Source organism: Camelus dromedarius, chromosome 14 (assembly GCF_036321535.1).
Source record: "Camelus dromedarius isolate mCamDro1 chromosome 14, mCamDro1.pat, whole genome shotgun sequence".
Classification (NCBI taxonomy): domain Eukaryota; kingdom Metazoa; phylum Chordata; class Mammalia; order Artiodactyla; family Camelidae; genus Camelus; species Camelus dromedarius.
This window is the reverse complement of record NC_087449.1, coordinates 31899906-31914110: the sequence shown is the minus strand read 5'-3', so window position 1 is coordinate 31914110 and position 14205 is coordinate 31899906. Positions and strand designations below refer to the sequence as shown.

At 52.3% G+C, this 14205-nt stretch overlaps 1 protein-coding gene across 2 annotated transcripts in view; it reads right to left on the bottom strand.

Annotated features, from left to right (window-relative positions):
- The window catches only part of SSBP3 (single stranded DNA binding protein 3), a 157665-nt gene that overhangs the window by 38359 nt on the left and 105101 nt on the right, over positions 1-14205 (bottom strand). For both annotated transcript variants that reach the window (XM_064493554.1, XM_064493555.1), the window contains exon 5: positions 9253-9342. In XM_064493554.1, coding sequence (XP_064349624.1) covers positions 9253-9342 — 90 coding nt within the window. The remainder of the gene's footprint in view (positions 1-9252; positions 9343-14205) is intronic.

Genomic DNA, 14205 nt, shown 5'->3' with positions numbered 1-14205 from the left:
CCTCTCCAACACATCACTGCCACCAAGGCACTGACACTGCCTTCTGGAAAAAGGAGAGAACTCACAGCGGCCCTTGCTCTTGGTTGAGCTGGAAGACCCACCTCCACCCTGGCCTCCACCTCGCAGAAAAGAACAGCCCAGGACACACCTGACTGTGTCTGCAACACAGGATCCAGACTGTTCACCCAGATGCCAGGGAGGGACTCAAGGGCATCATTTCACAGCATCCTCACAACCACCCCAAGAGACAGGGGGGCATCTTCACCCTCAACTGTCAGGTGAAGCAGCTGTAGTTCAGACAGTTTAATGGACTTTCTCAAGGTGACCCATGTGCCAACCTAAACTGAATGACCCCAGGGCCACCAGGAAGGATGGAGTGTCTTCGGAGAGGGCAAGGGAGGGATGGGACACACAGGGGGCACACGGAGCTCTAGGAGCCCAGCCACTGGCCTTCTGACCATTGGTCAACATGGATCCTGGAGCCAATCATGTTTCCACAGCAGTAATAAACCATCACTGAACATGAAGCTATGTTTACAGGTATAGTCAGACCTCACCAGTGCTCCAAAAAGGAGGCACCATGATTTGCTGAGACTGTTCCTCAGCACAGTATAGATACCAGTGCTCAGAGGTGTCTGGTAACCTGTCCAGAACATGGCACCAGGAGTGACAGTGGGCTGTCTTGCTCCAAAGGCTCTGGTCACAGCCGCTAGGCGTTGTGATGACCCTCTTCAGAGGTCATCTTCTTTGGAGGCCTCTCCCACAGCTGAGTGGTCTCCCGCCCCACCCTGCACTGCACACGTGGCTGAAGTCACGTCCGGCAGGTTGGGGAATTCCTTGGGGAGCCCAGCCCCCAGCATGGAGCTGACACTTTGCGAAGGCTGTGGTCCCACCTATGCTCTTACCAAGCCTAACCCCACCCTTTTGGTCTTAGCAAGAGACAGGGGCTTTTTGGACTACAAATTCACAGAGCCACTGGTAGGCCTGGCCCAAAGGCTTCATTGATTCCAAGGCCTTCATCTGGGGGAAGGAGCTTGTCAGGAAAAGTTTGGCTGGGGAGTTAATCTAGGCAGAAAAAGGACATGAACCCAAAACCCACACTGTGGGTCTCTGGCTGTGTCCCCAGCTTTTAAAACAAAATCTCAACGAGATGTGGGAAATGTCCTCTACCCCGCATCTAGCCCAGACTCCTCAAAGGACAGTGTCCCCTCAGGGCGGCATAATCATACTCAGGGAGCCTGTCTCAATCCATGTAATGCCAAGCCCGTTATTACAGGATCCCGCTGGAATTCCCTTCTTCAAACCTCTTCTGCTACAAGGGCTGAGGAATTTGAACTTTTTTTGTTAAATGAAAAAAAATCTCAGCATGATTTGCCGAAAAGGGGGCAGGGGCAGAGGAGGGTCTAACCCTCTTAGTCAACTATGAAGAGACAAAACGAAAACACTGGGGCGCCCCACCCCCCATGAGAGGCAGGAAGATCTGCTGGGGGACAGTCAGCCAGGTGCTGGGAGAGCCCACATCCCAGCAGGGCAGCTCTCCAGCACAGGGGGAGAAATTCAACTCGAAGAGAAACCCAGGTCCAAAGGGGAAAAGGATAAACCAGCCCAAGATCTTAATAAACCAGAGATGAAGGTGCTGCTGACATCAACCCCTAAGCATCAGATCCATAAAAGTCAGAGATTCCAGGAGTCAGTCCAGAGCTAAAGAGAAGGGGCTTGGAGAGGGTGACACAGTCATTGGGGTCTCCCGGGGCAGGAGGAGCAGCAGCTGGGCACAGTCCTGGCTTCTTGTGTCCCAGGGTCCTTCCAGAGCCACTCCCCTTCCTCTCCACGGAGAGGGATCAGAGCCAGGATGGGTCTGGCGCAGTGGGACAGGCAGCGGGCTGGCTGCAGCCCACAGACTCCCGGGTGTGGGGCTGGCTCCGCGACAGGGGGCGGTCGAGGCCCGCAGAGCCACCGGGTGCTTTGTTACTGAGCAAACCTCCCAGGCGCTGACTGCTGATGCATAGCTAACAGGGCGGCAGACATTGATTTATGTTCAACTTTCCATTTCATCAGCGAGAGTTACAGCGCGACATGTGGAGTTCACGTTTTGGGGAGGGGGAGGTGGCTCAAGTGTGCAGACACCAACATGCCCACGCGTGCACACACGCCGGTCAAGGCCGTAACTTTTTTCTTCCTTTTTAGGACGGAGGGCGAGGGGGTGAGGCAGCCTGGCACGTCAGGAATAACCTTTTGTCCACTGTTGCTAGGAGCCCTGGGCCGGTCATCTGCCGCTGGGCAGACATTAGGCACCAGGCTGGATGCGGGCAGGGCAGGAGCACAGCCTGACCTTTGTGGAGGTGGTGTTCGCAAGAAAGAAAGGCTGTTTTCCTCTCTTTCCTGCCCTGGCCTTTCTGCACAGGCCAGGTGAATGCGGAGGGGAGGTCTGCATGTGGGTCCAAGACAGGGAGGGGAGGAACAGTCCAGTCCACAGCACTTCCGAGTGGCAGGGGTTTATAAAGCCCTCTTGGGCAGCGCTCTCTGGAGTGATGAGCAAACTAAGGCCCAGAGACGGGAGGATGGCTTGCCAAGGACACACAGCAGTTTGGCAGCAGGGCTGGACTCAAACCAGAGTGTCCAGAGGTCTTCAGGCTTAAAGGCTGCTCCTGGCTTCATCTCAGTAACTAGAGGAGGGGAGGGGCTGCTGCTGCGTGAGCCAAGCCGGCTTGGAACAGGTGGGGGCTGGGGGTGGAGAACAGCAGCGGCTCCCCACCTCCAACCGTGGCCCAGGGCCCAGCAGTTGGGGCGCCCCGCCTCCTCTCTAATCCTTCTCAGCAGGGGTGACCCTGCCTTCTGTCAGTCTGGAGGCAGACAGCAGGGTGAGGGGTGGGGAGGAGGGGGTACTTCTGTCCCCTGGAGGACTGGCATGCTCACTCCTGACACAGCACCTCTGTCCTTTCCCACAGACCAGTGCATCTATGGACCCCTTCAGCCCACAGGGAAGAAGCAGACAGGGCAAGGCGATGGGGTGGAGAGCAGTCCCAGGAAGGGCAGGGAATCTGCTCCCCAGCTCACAGGGGGCTCATGATGAGGATCTGGGTCCCACCGCCCCGCCCAGGTCTCTCTTCCTTAAGCAACTCTCTGGCCAACTTGAGCCTCAGTTTTCTCATCCAGACAGAGGGAATACTATCAGCCCTCAGGCCTACCTAATGGGCAAATGAGATCACAGAGTCGGGGGCGCCTTCTCTTAATTTGGAGAATGTTCCACTAGCAACTATGAGAGGGGTTTGGCAGTTCCACTTTAGGGTTTGTGAGCATGGATGGGAGGCCAGGAAGGGCTAGGACGGGCAGCCATGGGACCACATGAGGCCCCCTCCCCTGGGGAAGGAAGGAGGGTAGGAGGCACCTCAGACTCAGCAAGAGGCTGACTCTCACCCCCACACCTGCCTCCTGTTTTCCCACCACAGCCCTGACCTCAGTCCAATGCAGGCCAGAAGCCAAGGCCTCCTCAGCTCTGCTCCCCCCTCAACTCCTCCAGCTCCACATTCAGCGAGGGGCCACCTGTTGAGGGCAGGGAGGCGCCACAGCACTCAGTCACCCCTCCAGCTCAGGCCCTGGCTGCCTCCAGAGAGGACCACAGCCTGGGATCTACACTGGCCAGTCTGCCATGAGCCCAACCCCTCCAGGCCACATGTGCTCTTCCTAGGACCACGTCCCCTCCTCCCTTCTTAGGAACCTTCCGTGGCTTCCCTCTGCCAGTAAGTTCAAGTCCTTTGTGTGTCTATCCGAGCCTCCTGCCATCCCTTGCCCTTTCACATCCCTTTCACATCCACGCCCAGGCAGACCTGCCCTCTCCCGCCCCACACCACCCCCACTGGCAACTGCCTCCTGCTCAGGCCTCAGCTCCCGTGTCAGCCCTTCGGGAAAGCCTCCCCAGACGGCTCCCAGGCCAGGCTAGCTGTACCCTTCGCCTGCCCCCATGGCACTGGCCCCTCCATGTAATCAGCCCCGGCTCCTCCACCAGGCAGTCTCTGTGAGCCCACAGAGGGCAGGGTCTGTGGCTGCCTCCACAGTCTGCAGTGCTCACCAAGGCTGGGTGACAGAGAGGTCACTGTGCCCTCAGAGACCACGTCCAGCCAATGAGCCAGGGGACGATCAACAAGCCCAGGCCAGGCCTCACAGGGTTTAGGCTCCAGCCTCAGATTCACCATCTGTCAAATGGGAATCCGGGCCCCCACCCTAGAAGCAGGCTTTGAAAACCACAAACACAAGGTGGTTTAATTCTTCCCAAGCCTCCCTCAGTCCCGGACTTGCCCTAGTCAGCACAGAAGAGTCTTTTCTGCTGCAGCAGCTTTCTGGCAGGAGGAATGTCAGCTCACTCTGCCGCTGCCTGCTTCCCGCTGGAAAGGAAGGCCGGAAACGGAGAGCACTCGGCCCAGCTCTCGGGACCTGCCCGCCCGAGCTGCTGCCACTGGCATGTTCTCATTTACTGGGCTTTGATCTTCCCTGGAAACACATCTTCCCACCCCAAGGCTCACAGTCCCCAAGGCTCTCTGCTGGGCATCTAGTCTCTTCTTGGTTACCACTAGTGCCAAGGAACTCACTACTTCATTGTTAAATGGGCAGGTGGTAGCAATGTCTTCCCTACAAAGACTCCAAGTAGCCTCCCTCTTCTTCTCTCTCAAGGATCTGTGATCTAAGGGCTGACCTCACAGAGGTAGGGCTGAGTATCTTCTATCTGGCAGAACTTCAGAGACCTGAAGTAAGTCATCAGAGCCCTCCTGCAGTTGCTTCTCTCCCAAAGAAACCCCAGCTATTTCTGAGGGAGATGAGCAGAGAAGTGTATCCTATAATCTCAACAGGAAAGGGCCAAGGTCGTGTGTATCTCTCTCCCTCTTATTTCTGGATCATTTCTTTGGTTCCTCTACACATCATTTGCTCTTCTCCTCTCTCCCCCGAAGACTGATGAGGAGGGTTCCCTGGGGCAGACCTCAACCTCCTTCCAAGGTGGATGGGCTTGGCCAGCAGGAACGAGGACTCACTGGAATGGGGGACATGTCAATCCCTAAGTGTACCCCACCATGGCGGAAAGTATCTGAGGATGTTCAGAGCAGGACGGGCTGAGCTTCTGGCAAAGGGAGCCTCTTCCAGAAAAGGCACAGTCTTTTAGGCCTATGACCTCCACTAGCATTTGAATGGAAACACCGGCTACTTTTAAGAGACAGTGGCTAGAGTTTCTCTTTCCCCTTCCACTATTTCTCCTTTTTCTCATGTTCTCTATTCTCCCTTCTTCCTCTAGACAATCAGTCCTGTACCTACATCAGGATCTCTGACTGCTGCGGAAGAACATGAGGTTCAGGGACTACGTTTAGGGTCTGATTCCAGCCCTCAGCTGCTAACCCTGGGCAGGTCATTCCCCTTTCAGAGTTTCACTTTCCCAGTCAGCCATGCCTCCTCTGCAGAAATGCTGTGGTCAAAGTGAAAGTAAGTTGCATGTCTAAAAACACTACATAACTGAAAACAATTATTGGAATTTAAAACTAAACAAGAACAAAAACAGCCTGTACCCAACAATGCTCCCTTCTCCATGACCCCTGCCCTCCCGCAATTCCCCAGCTCTGGACCTAGAAATCCTCATTGGACAGTGCCTCCCTTCAAACCACCTTAGGGCCAAGGAGCTGGGGACCCACCCAGACTAGTGGGCCTGGCCAAAGCCATGCTGACTTCGCCAGATGTGCAGCTCTACTGACTTAAGCTGCCTGAAAAAAAAAATGGCACTGCTTGATTATGTAAAATCCATCTGGATCCAAAGTGAAAAATCCAAGTGGGAAGGGCACTCAGAGACCATCTGGTCCACTCTGCTTCATCTACTGCTGAGGAAACTGGGGCCCAGAGATGGGGAGCAACTTGCCCAGGGTCACTCAGGGTCATGTGGCCAAGCAGGGGACCAGAACAGGTGGCCTCAGTTTCCAATCCTCCGTGTCCTTCCCTACTCCACACCACCACTGCCAGACTTTCCTAGCTTGGTGAGAGTGCTGGATCTAGAGCTTGGGGGTTGGCTGGGCTCCACTCCTGGTAACATGAGCGACACAAACTCAGTTCAAACGTTTCCTAGGTCCCCAGTGCTGCCATGTGCTGGGGACACCAAGATTAAGGCAAGCTTATTACAAGGAACACACAGAATTAGAATGTCTTTGCTAAGTTCTACCATGACCTAAAGAACCCCACAATATTCCCCAATAGTGAGAGATGGTCAGGTCCCAAACCACCTCCTTGCCAGCCCTCAACTTGATACCAAGCACATATTATGCCACAGGACCACAGGCACTGTCCACCTCAGAAATCCCAACAGCAAATAAAGAAGAGCAGACAGACAGAAACTAACATGGGGACAGCCAAACCTTCTGGCCCCAAGAGCAGCCTCGCAGCTTGGCAGTCGGAGTCCTGAGGAAGGGGGTCCCCTATGTTGCTTTCTAAGGGGCCGGTATGGCGAGGCTGGCCAGCTGGTCCCTCCCACGCACCCTGGAGGCCCCAACTAAATTTAGCACCAACTAGGGGTGAAGTCCTGACCTGAAAACCAGGCTAGCCACCTTGGGACGAGGTCTGGTCAAAGCTGGATCAGCCAACCCAGGCCGGCTCCTTGGTGCCAAGACCCTCTTGCAGCAGAGCTGACTGCCAAGCTGTGGCCAAGCAGGGGAAGACGTGCAATTGTTGGCAGCAGATAAAACCTTCGATATCATCTCTATTTCTCTTCTAATATAAGAGTGGCTGCCTGCACGATGAGTTTGGGGCAGGGCCGGCAATCAATAGCTAATACTCCTCTTATGAGTGGCCTGCTCCGGAAATGGGCAGCCACTACCACCTTCCAGAGAGATACCCTTTCCTGCAGCAGTGACCCAGCCCAAACAGTTCAGCATCCCAACCAGGAAGGACCTCATCCGCCTTCATCTGACTGATGGAGAAACGATGCCCCTTGGCTTGGGGGGTGGGAGGTGGGGATGGGGGTCAGCCAAGAGGCTGGGGCACACAGCCCCCTACTCGATGTTTCAGCAAGCTCAATGGTTCACCGACTGGGGATCAGAGAGGACCTCAAGTCAAGAGGGTGGGTTGAAAAGTCACCTCTGTCTGATGGTAGCTGGTGGTGGCTAAATAAGGACAGAATCAGTCTGGGCTTTCTGACCACACAGCACTGAACGTCACAGGGGAGGGCCGAAGAAGTATGTCTGGAATTAGGCCTTAACCATGGACATTGTACCAAAGCAGGAAGTTGGGAGCTGCCCACATATCAGGCAGACCTCTCCTTGCTCCAGACTCAGGCTGAAATAGAAGTCAACGGCCTATTTTAAAAAATGCAGCTGGCTGCTATCCATCTACTCTTGCCATAGTGGCCTGCACTGGGTACCCAGATGCCAGCGAGCTGCATCAATAGGATCCACACAAGTGGAGCCTGGTACCTGAGTGGGCTCTGTTCACTAAGCAGGGAAGCCACATCTGCACTGTGTGAAGGGCATCCATGGCACCATTGGTGAGGACATGTGAGCCTGGGAAAGAAGTCCTAACCAGACAGAACACCATGGGAAACACCACCAGCTGGGTGCAGAACACTCCTCTGCAGTGCCAGAAAGGCAGCCCTCTCAGACAGTATTCCCTTGGGTTTCCCCTCTGGGGGTAATGGCAGAAGCCCGCCAGGCTCCTGTCTTTCTTGGGTCCACAGGTATCCAAGGATTTGAATGTCTTACTCTCTCTAAAGCCTGGCCCCTCTTCCCGATGCCTGTGGCCTTACCCCAAGCCACGCCCCAGGCAATGCTTGGTCTGGTCCAACCTGAAGCCTATATACTGATTTTTCAGGTTATACCCATTTCCATCCCTGGGACAAGGCCCCAGTTTGGAGAGTACACTAGGAAAGCTTATAGACACATGTGTGGCCAACCAGTGCCCTGAACTTCCATCCCTAAATCCCGCTAACCGCCACCTTGGTGGGCAATCTGCAGTTTCTGTTTTGGGGGAACACCCAAGTTTCACTGATTCCCTTTCCTGTCTGGTAAGCAGCATTTCCTAACCCTCCTCTCCTTGGAGTTAACATCAACCAAAATGTGAAATCCTGCAAAGAAGAAGTGTCCTTGAGCTCATCTCCCACCCAGGAAGAAATCCCCAGGAGGTATCTACCCCGTTTTTGCTCAGATACTTCAGGCGCCAGGGAGCCCCCGCCGCCTGCATCACCAATGGATGCACAGGGTGTGACATTCTGGCTGTCACCAAGCCAAAGTCTCCTCGGACTTCACCTCACTGTCCCAGTTTTGAATTCTTGGATTTCGCAGAGAAATTTCTGCCTTCTTTTCCACACAACCACTCTTTCCATATTCTTATCTGAAAGCTCCAACATTCCAAAAGCTGTGGGGAACTCAGGCAGATTCTCAAACTCGGCCACAGACAGGTCTGAAAGAACGTCATGCTCGAGAGCTTCATCATATGAAAGTTCCTCCAGCCCCGCACACCGATCTCTCTCGGAGGGCCTTTCCCAGTTTCAATCTGGTTTAAATTGAGTAAGTCCCCAGAGGGGACAACAGAGAGGGAGGAGGAGGCACCAAAGGTGTGGCAACCACACACAAATTGCAAAGCCCCCCAAGAGCCCAACAAGGTGTCTTTTGGGGAAGGCCAGGCCCTCAACCCACATGAGACCTGCTCCTGCCCTGGCGGGCAGAGTGCGGGCACAGATGCTTGTGGGACGCTGTCTGTGATCACATTCGGAAAAAATCAAGTGGTTAACCAGAGGGAAAGGATTTCGAGACCTGCCAGGATGGTGGGGTTTTTGTTTTTTTAGAGTACGCCTAAGGTTTGTAGTTTGGATAAGCAAAGTAAACAATGACAACACAGCAGCAACAAAACAGAAACAAAGAGCAGTTTACTTGTCGTTGTTGTTGTTTTTTAAGCCTTTTGTTAAAAGACAGCTCCACGCGGACTTGGAAGCAGCCCTGCCGCCTCCCCAACCAGGGGTGGGCTGTGTCGTGAGTGCGAAGCTGGTGTGAAGAAAACAAACTCCAGCAGAAGTGACACAGCACATGCAGGAGGTGTCTGCTCCCCATCTCTGTCTTTTCTCCCTTCCTTGGTGTTTGGAAGAGGTGGAGAGAGGGATGGGAAGGGAAGTGCTTGAACCAGCATAAAGCAACTGTATTTAGACCATGGCAAACTGAGCTACTACTACTTACTTCTCTCTCCCTCCCTCCCGCCTGCCCGGGGCCTGGCCTGGAGTGATGGGAGGACAGGACCTACCTGAAAGAAACCTGGCGGGATGGGGCCTCCCGGCATCCCATCGTTGGGGGGAATGTTGCCAAGCACGGGACTTGGTGCGGCTGCTGCGCTCTGTGGAGACAGGAAGGTGGAGAGTGAGAGGCGGCCGCATCCACAACGGGAGACAGGGAGCTCCCACCCCTGGGCCCACCCCCCGGTGACTCTCCTGTCCACCCTCGCCCTCCACAGACCCCCTTCACACACCACCTTCCCCGGTGTGTCAATCAGTGGATGAGCCTCCATCGCCTCATCTCTAATACAGGAGGGCCATGCCCACCACAGCAGCAACTGTTATTAAGCAAGGATGCCCTGCCTTCCCCACTCGGCTGCTTTATGAAGCTCCTTCAGGACAGGTGAGGGGCTGCATAAATGTCTGTGCCCTCTCCAAGAGGCTGGCATGCTCTACAGAGCAGAAGAGCAATAGATATCCATGACTTAAAGAATAAACAGTCAGCCCAGCTGGGAAACATCCCTGGAGGGTGGAGGAGGGCCCCGTCAGGGTCCGGGTGCGGTGGGAGATGAGGCGGGCTGCATGATGCGGGGGACTGCCATTAGTTTTCTGTTTAAATGCTGCTCTTCCGGCATTTACCTGGCACATCTGCCTCAACAAATGCCTCCCAGGGGTGAACAGACGTTGCTCTTCCCAGCCTGGCCTCCTTCCAGACAATCTGTGTCCCACCTGCTCATGTGGTCGGCGTGTCTGTGCCCGGCCCCATGCTCGCACGGGCGGGTGAGACTGTGCAGGAAGCCCCGGGCCTGACTGGCCTACCTGGGCCCAGGCCCTGCTTCTCCCCACCGCCTACCCCCAGCTCTACAGCTCACAGATGCTCCTCCTGCAGGAAGCCCACCTCCAGCCTCGAAGGTTCCCTAACCCCACCAGGACAGAGACTCTGAAACTGAGTCATCAATTATCTTCCAGGGGTCTGACTGGTTCTCTGGGACAAGGGTCAGCCCCTCGGAGTCAGGAAATGGGTGTCTCTTCAGTTACAAGTGCAGCCTGCCAACACCACCTTGAAGAAGTCACTTCTCCTGCCTTCTCCTGAGCCTGGAACTAGGACCCAGACCTCCTAACTTACAACTCCCATGGGAGGAAATGAGGGAGCGTGTCAATCCCCCAGACACACTGCATGCAGCAAGATGGACAGACAGCCATGGGAATCCACACAGCAGGGGTTGAGCGCAGGCAGGCGTGGGCAAGCCACTCAGCCCTCCTGTCCCTGGTGTCCCACCTGCTCCTAAGGGTTGGGGAAGGCTAAGGAACCAGATGGGTTACATTTTGTAAACCACAAAAGTAATCTGGAAGTGGAGAGGACTCATGCTGGGCCTGCCCTGGCTGTTGTGACAGACCCCAGGTAAAGAGAACAGGGTGGGATGGGGCTGCCCAACTCTCCAAAATGATTCTGCCTACAGAAATGCAACCCCCTGTGTAACAGAGATTCTGCCAATCACCCTGGGGTGTGCTACAAACATCTCAAAACATCTTGGAGCAGGGCTTCCCCTCCCCACCGCCCCAAGTTGGAGGCCGCAGCCCCAGCCCAGCCCCTGCCCCAGTGTTCTCTGGGATGAGGACCGCCTGGGGGAATGGGCCAGGTTATCCATTAGCTGCATTGTTTGTTTGCGGTTGGTGGTTCTGTGAAAATGCAACTTTTCATGATTTACAGCCAACAATTACTCCTCAGGAGCAGGAGCAAAAAAGATTTTTAAAAAATGCGGGGAGATAAGAGGTGAGAGGATACAGCTCAAGTGGCAGAGCACATGCTTAGCATGCACAGGGTCCTGGGTTCAATCCCCAGTACCTCCTCTAAAGATAAATAAGTAAATAAAGCTAATTACCTCTCTCCCCACCCCAAAATAATGAGGTGAGGTAAACATCCACCTGTGTTTTCTTCAAGCTCTTTCAGAGACTGGTTTTATATTTAACTCTTCAATCCTTCTGGAACTTATTTTGGTAAAGAATAAGGGTTTTACTCCTGTAATAGTCAACTGGTTCAGGTTGATTTTTTTCCCCACTTATGTGAAAACAGAGACAAAATTCTTAGAAAAGTATGGTTGTTTCTGAGCTTTTAGAACTCTGGAACTTTTAGAACACTCTATTCTAATCATAAGAGTTTTACACTGTATTTTATTAGCTCCTTCAATTCCTTCACTGAAGTTTTCTTGCTTATTTTTATCTATTTATCCCTCCAAACTTCCTATCATTATAAAAGTCACCTTCCTACCAAAAGAAAAAAGTTCTTTTATATATATATATAAATTTGGAGGAGAACTGACATCTTTCCAAAACACAGGCACCTTCCCAGGGCACACTCTTTCTCCGATTATTCATGTCTTCATTCAAGTCCCCCAGTCAAAGCAGAGTGGGTGGACCAATGACAATGATCAGAAAGGTGGGTGAGAGCAGGCAATACATTTGGGAAAACCCAAACCCTCTCTTGCCCTGGCTAAATGTTTTGTACTCGACACATGTGGCGCTGACTTGCTCTTGGGGTAAGGGTGGAAGAGATGGAGCCCCTGACCATGGTGTGAGAAGGATGGAGCAGAGGCCCGGCCCTGGGCGGGGTGGATGGCAGGGGCCAACTGGCCTGGGGCTCAGAAATGGGCTGGATACTTTCACACCATCTCTCCCTGAACCCCCAGATGGCCTTCTGAGGCAGACACAAGTACCCCCACTTCACAGACGAGAAAACAAATCTCAGTGTGGACAGCAAGCTGAAGGTGACCTTTCTCCATTTGTCTGCCTCAGAGTCCAGACGTACTCTTCTTCAGCCTTCAGCCCAGAAACATTGTTTTGTTTTTAAAGAAAGATCTGGGAAGCTTCAGCACTTCAGTTCTTTAAATTAGCATTTACTGTTTAATATAAAATACCTATTATAGAATATGGCAAAGTAAAAAGAAAATTAGTCACTGCATTTTGTTAAATAATGTCATGAGCACTTCTCCCCATCTCATTAAATGGTCAAAGGAAATAATGATTTTTTAATAAGCCTAATATTCTATAGAGGTATCATCATTCAACCAATTTAATTAACAGGCATTAAATCAGTGTTTGCTAACTCAGTAGTTACAAAATGAGATCTCTCTGCCCTCTTTGGTATTTTGACTTAATCTTCTGGATCACTACCCTTTTGAAATGGCTTACACTGGTCATTTAGTAAAATAAATAGTAAAACATTCATGCTTTGTTATTTAGGTATTTGATTTTTCTCCCTTAGTGATAATAAGAACTCTTTATATATTAAGGATACAATATATGGATATGTTATTATTTTTTTAAAAGCCTCTTAAATGAAAACTTGAATGTGGGTGCACGACTTACGAGGCTCCCTCAACACCAGGATCTCATTTTCCTATGAAATCAGGAGTCCATGGTTCTAGGAAGTGGGGGTGCGTGGGTGGGTGGTCCCTGGTCCTTTGAATGTTTGGGCTGGGGTAACCATGGCTCTAGTAAATGGATGACATCAGGGTTGGAGCATGGACTTTTGCTACCCTCCAATGAGAGGGCCATGTTAGCTGTGACTCAGGTGTCAGGAAGCTGAAGCGATAACTTATCCTTAAAGGCTCTTCGAGCAGCAAAATTAAGTAGATATGCAGAGCTTAACTCTGTGCCCTGAAGAATGACAGTTATTGTTTTTCTTTGATTTTGAAGCAAACATGTGCTCATAATGAAAAACTTTCAAAAGGGGAGAAAAGTACAAAGAAGAAAATGAAAGCAACAACCAGTGTCAGAGAGCGACAAAAGGGTTAAATAATTCTTGCATACAAAACCTAATCCGACGGACCCCATCCCCACATCTGTCAACATGACACTGCCCTCACTCCATACCTCAACAGCTGGGGCTGTTTTGCCCATCTCTGAGAGCCAGCACCATGTGAGGCATACAGCAGGTGTTCAATAAATGATTATAACCTTTATTATTCAAAGACCTGCTCAAACCTGGCCATCTGGAGCCAAGCCTTTCCGGATTGCTAGGAATCAGCCTCTCCCTGTGGTTTCCAACTTCGAGTTAGAGCTCCATTAAGGCACTCAGCAAAGCGTCTCATGTGAGTTTTCTCTAAAAACACAAAATCCACACCAAAACCCCCTGACATTCAATGAGGCCTACAGCATGCCGGGGCTGTGGCAGGTGCTCGGGACAGGACTCCCCCACCAGAGCTCTCAGAAGCCAGACATCTACTGTGTGGGTTCGGGCCCTGGCCGGGAGACTGTGGGCAAGTCCCTTCTCGCTCTGGGCCTCAGTTTCCCGACATGTCCAATGGTGGAGTAAGAGAAGATGACCTCTAGGGCCCTTCTTCCAAGCTGCTCTCCCCAACCCAGTCCACACACCATGGGGGCAGGGACTGGAAAGAGCAGCTCCTTCATGAACAGAAGGATCCTGAATTTTAACTCTTCTCTGTTCATTATAGAACACTTAAGGGTTAAAACTTAAAAACCACCCAGAAACTTGTTTGTTACCAGAGCCTGCAGATTCTAGCTGATGATGTCTGCAAGGGGAGGGTATAGCTCAGTCATAGAATGCATGGTTAGCATGCACGGGGTCCTGGGTTCAATCCCCAGTACCTCCATAACAAACCAAAAAAACAGCTGATGAAGCTTGGACTCTCCCCTCCATCCAACCCCTGGCTCTACTCACCAGCATTTCTCCGTATATGCATGTATATATGGACTAAAAAAAGCAGAATCAAATCGGGCAAGCAGTTTGGTAACTTGTGCATTTTTAAAACTAACTAAAAATTCTTTTCTAAATAGAAAACAGGCCTTATACTGAGCGGTGTGGCCTACTCCAGCCAACTGCCTCCTCCAAGCCTCCGGGATATTGTCCACTTGGAAAGCCCGAGGTGCCTTCAGACATCTGCCTGAAGCTGTGAATGAAAGTTCCCCTCCCTGCGAAGTTTTTTATTTTGTTCACAGCCAGCGAGACTTCTAGGGAGGGCTCA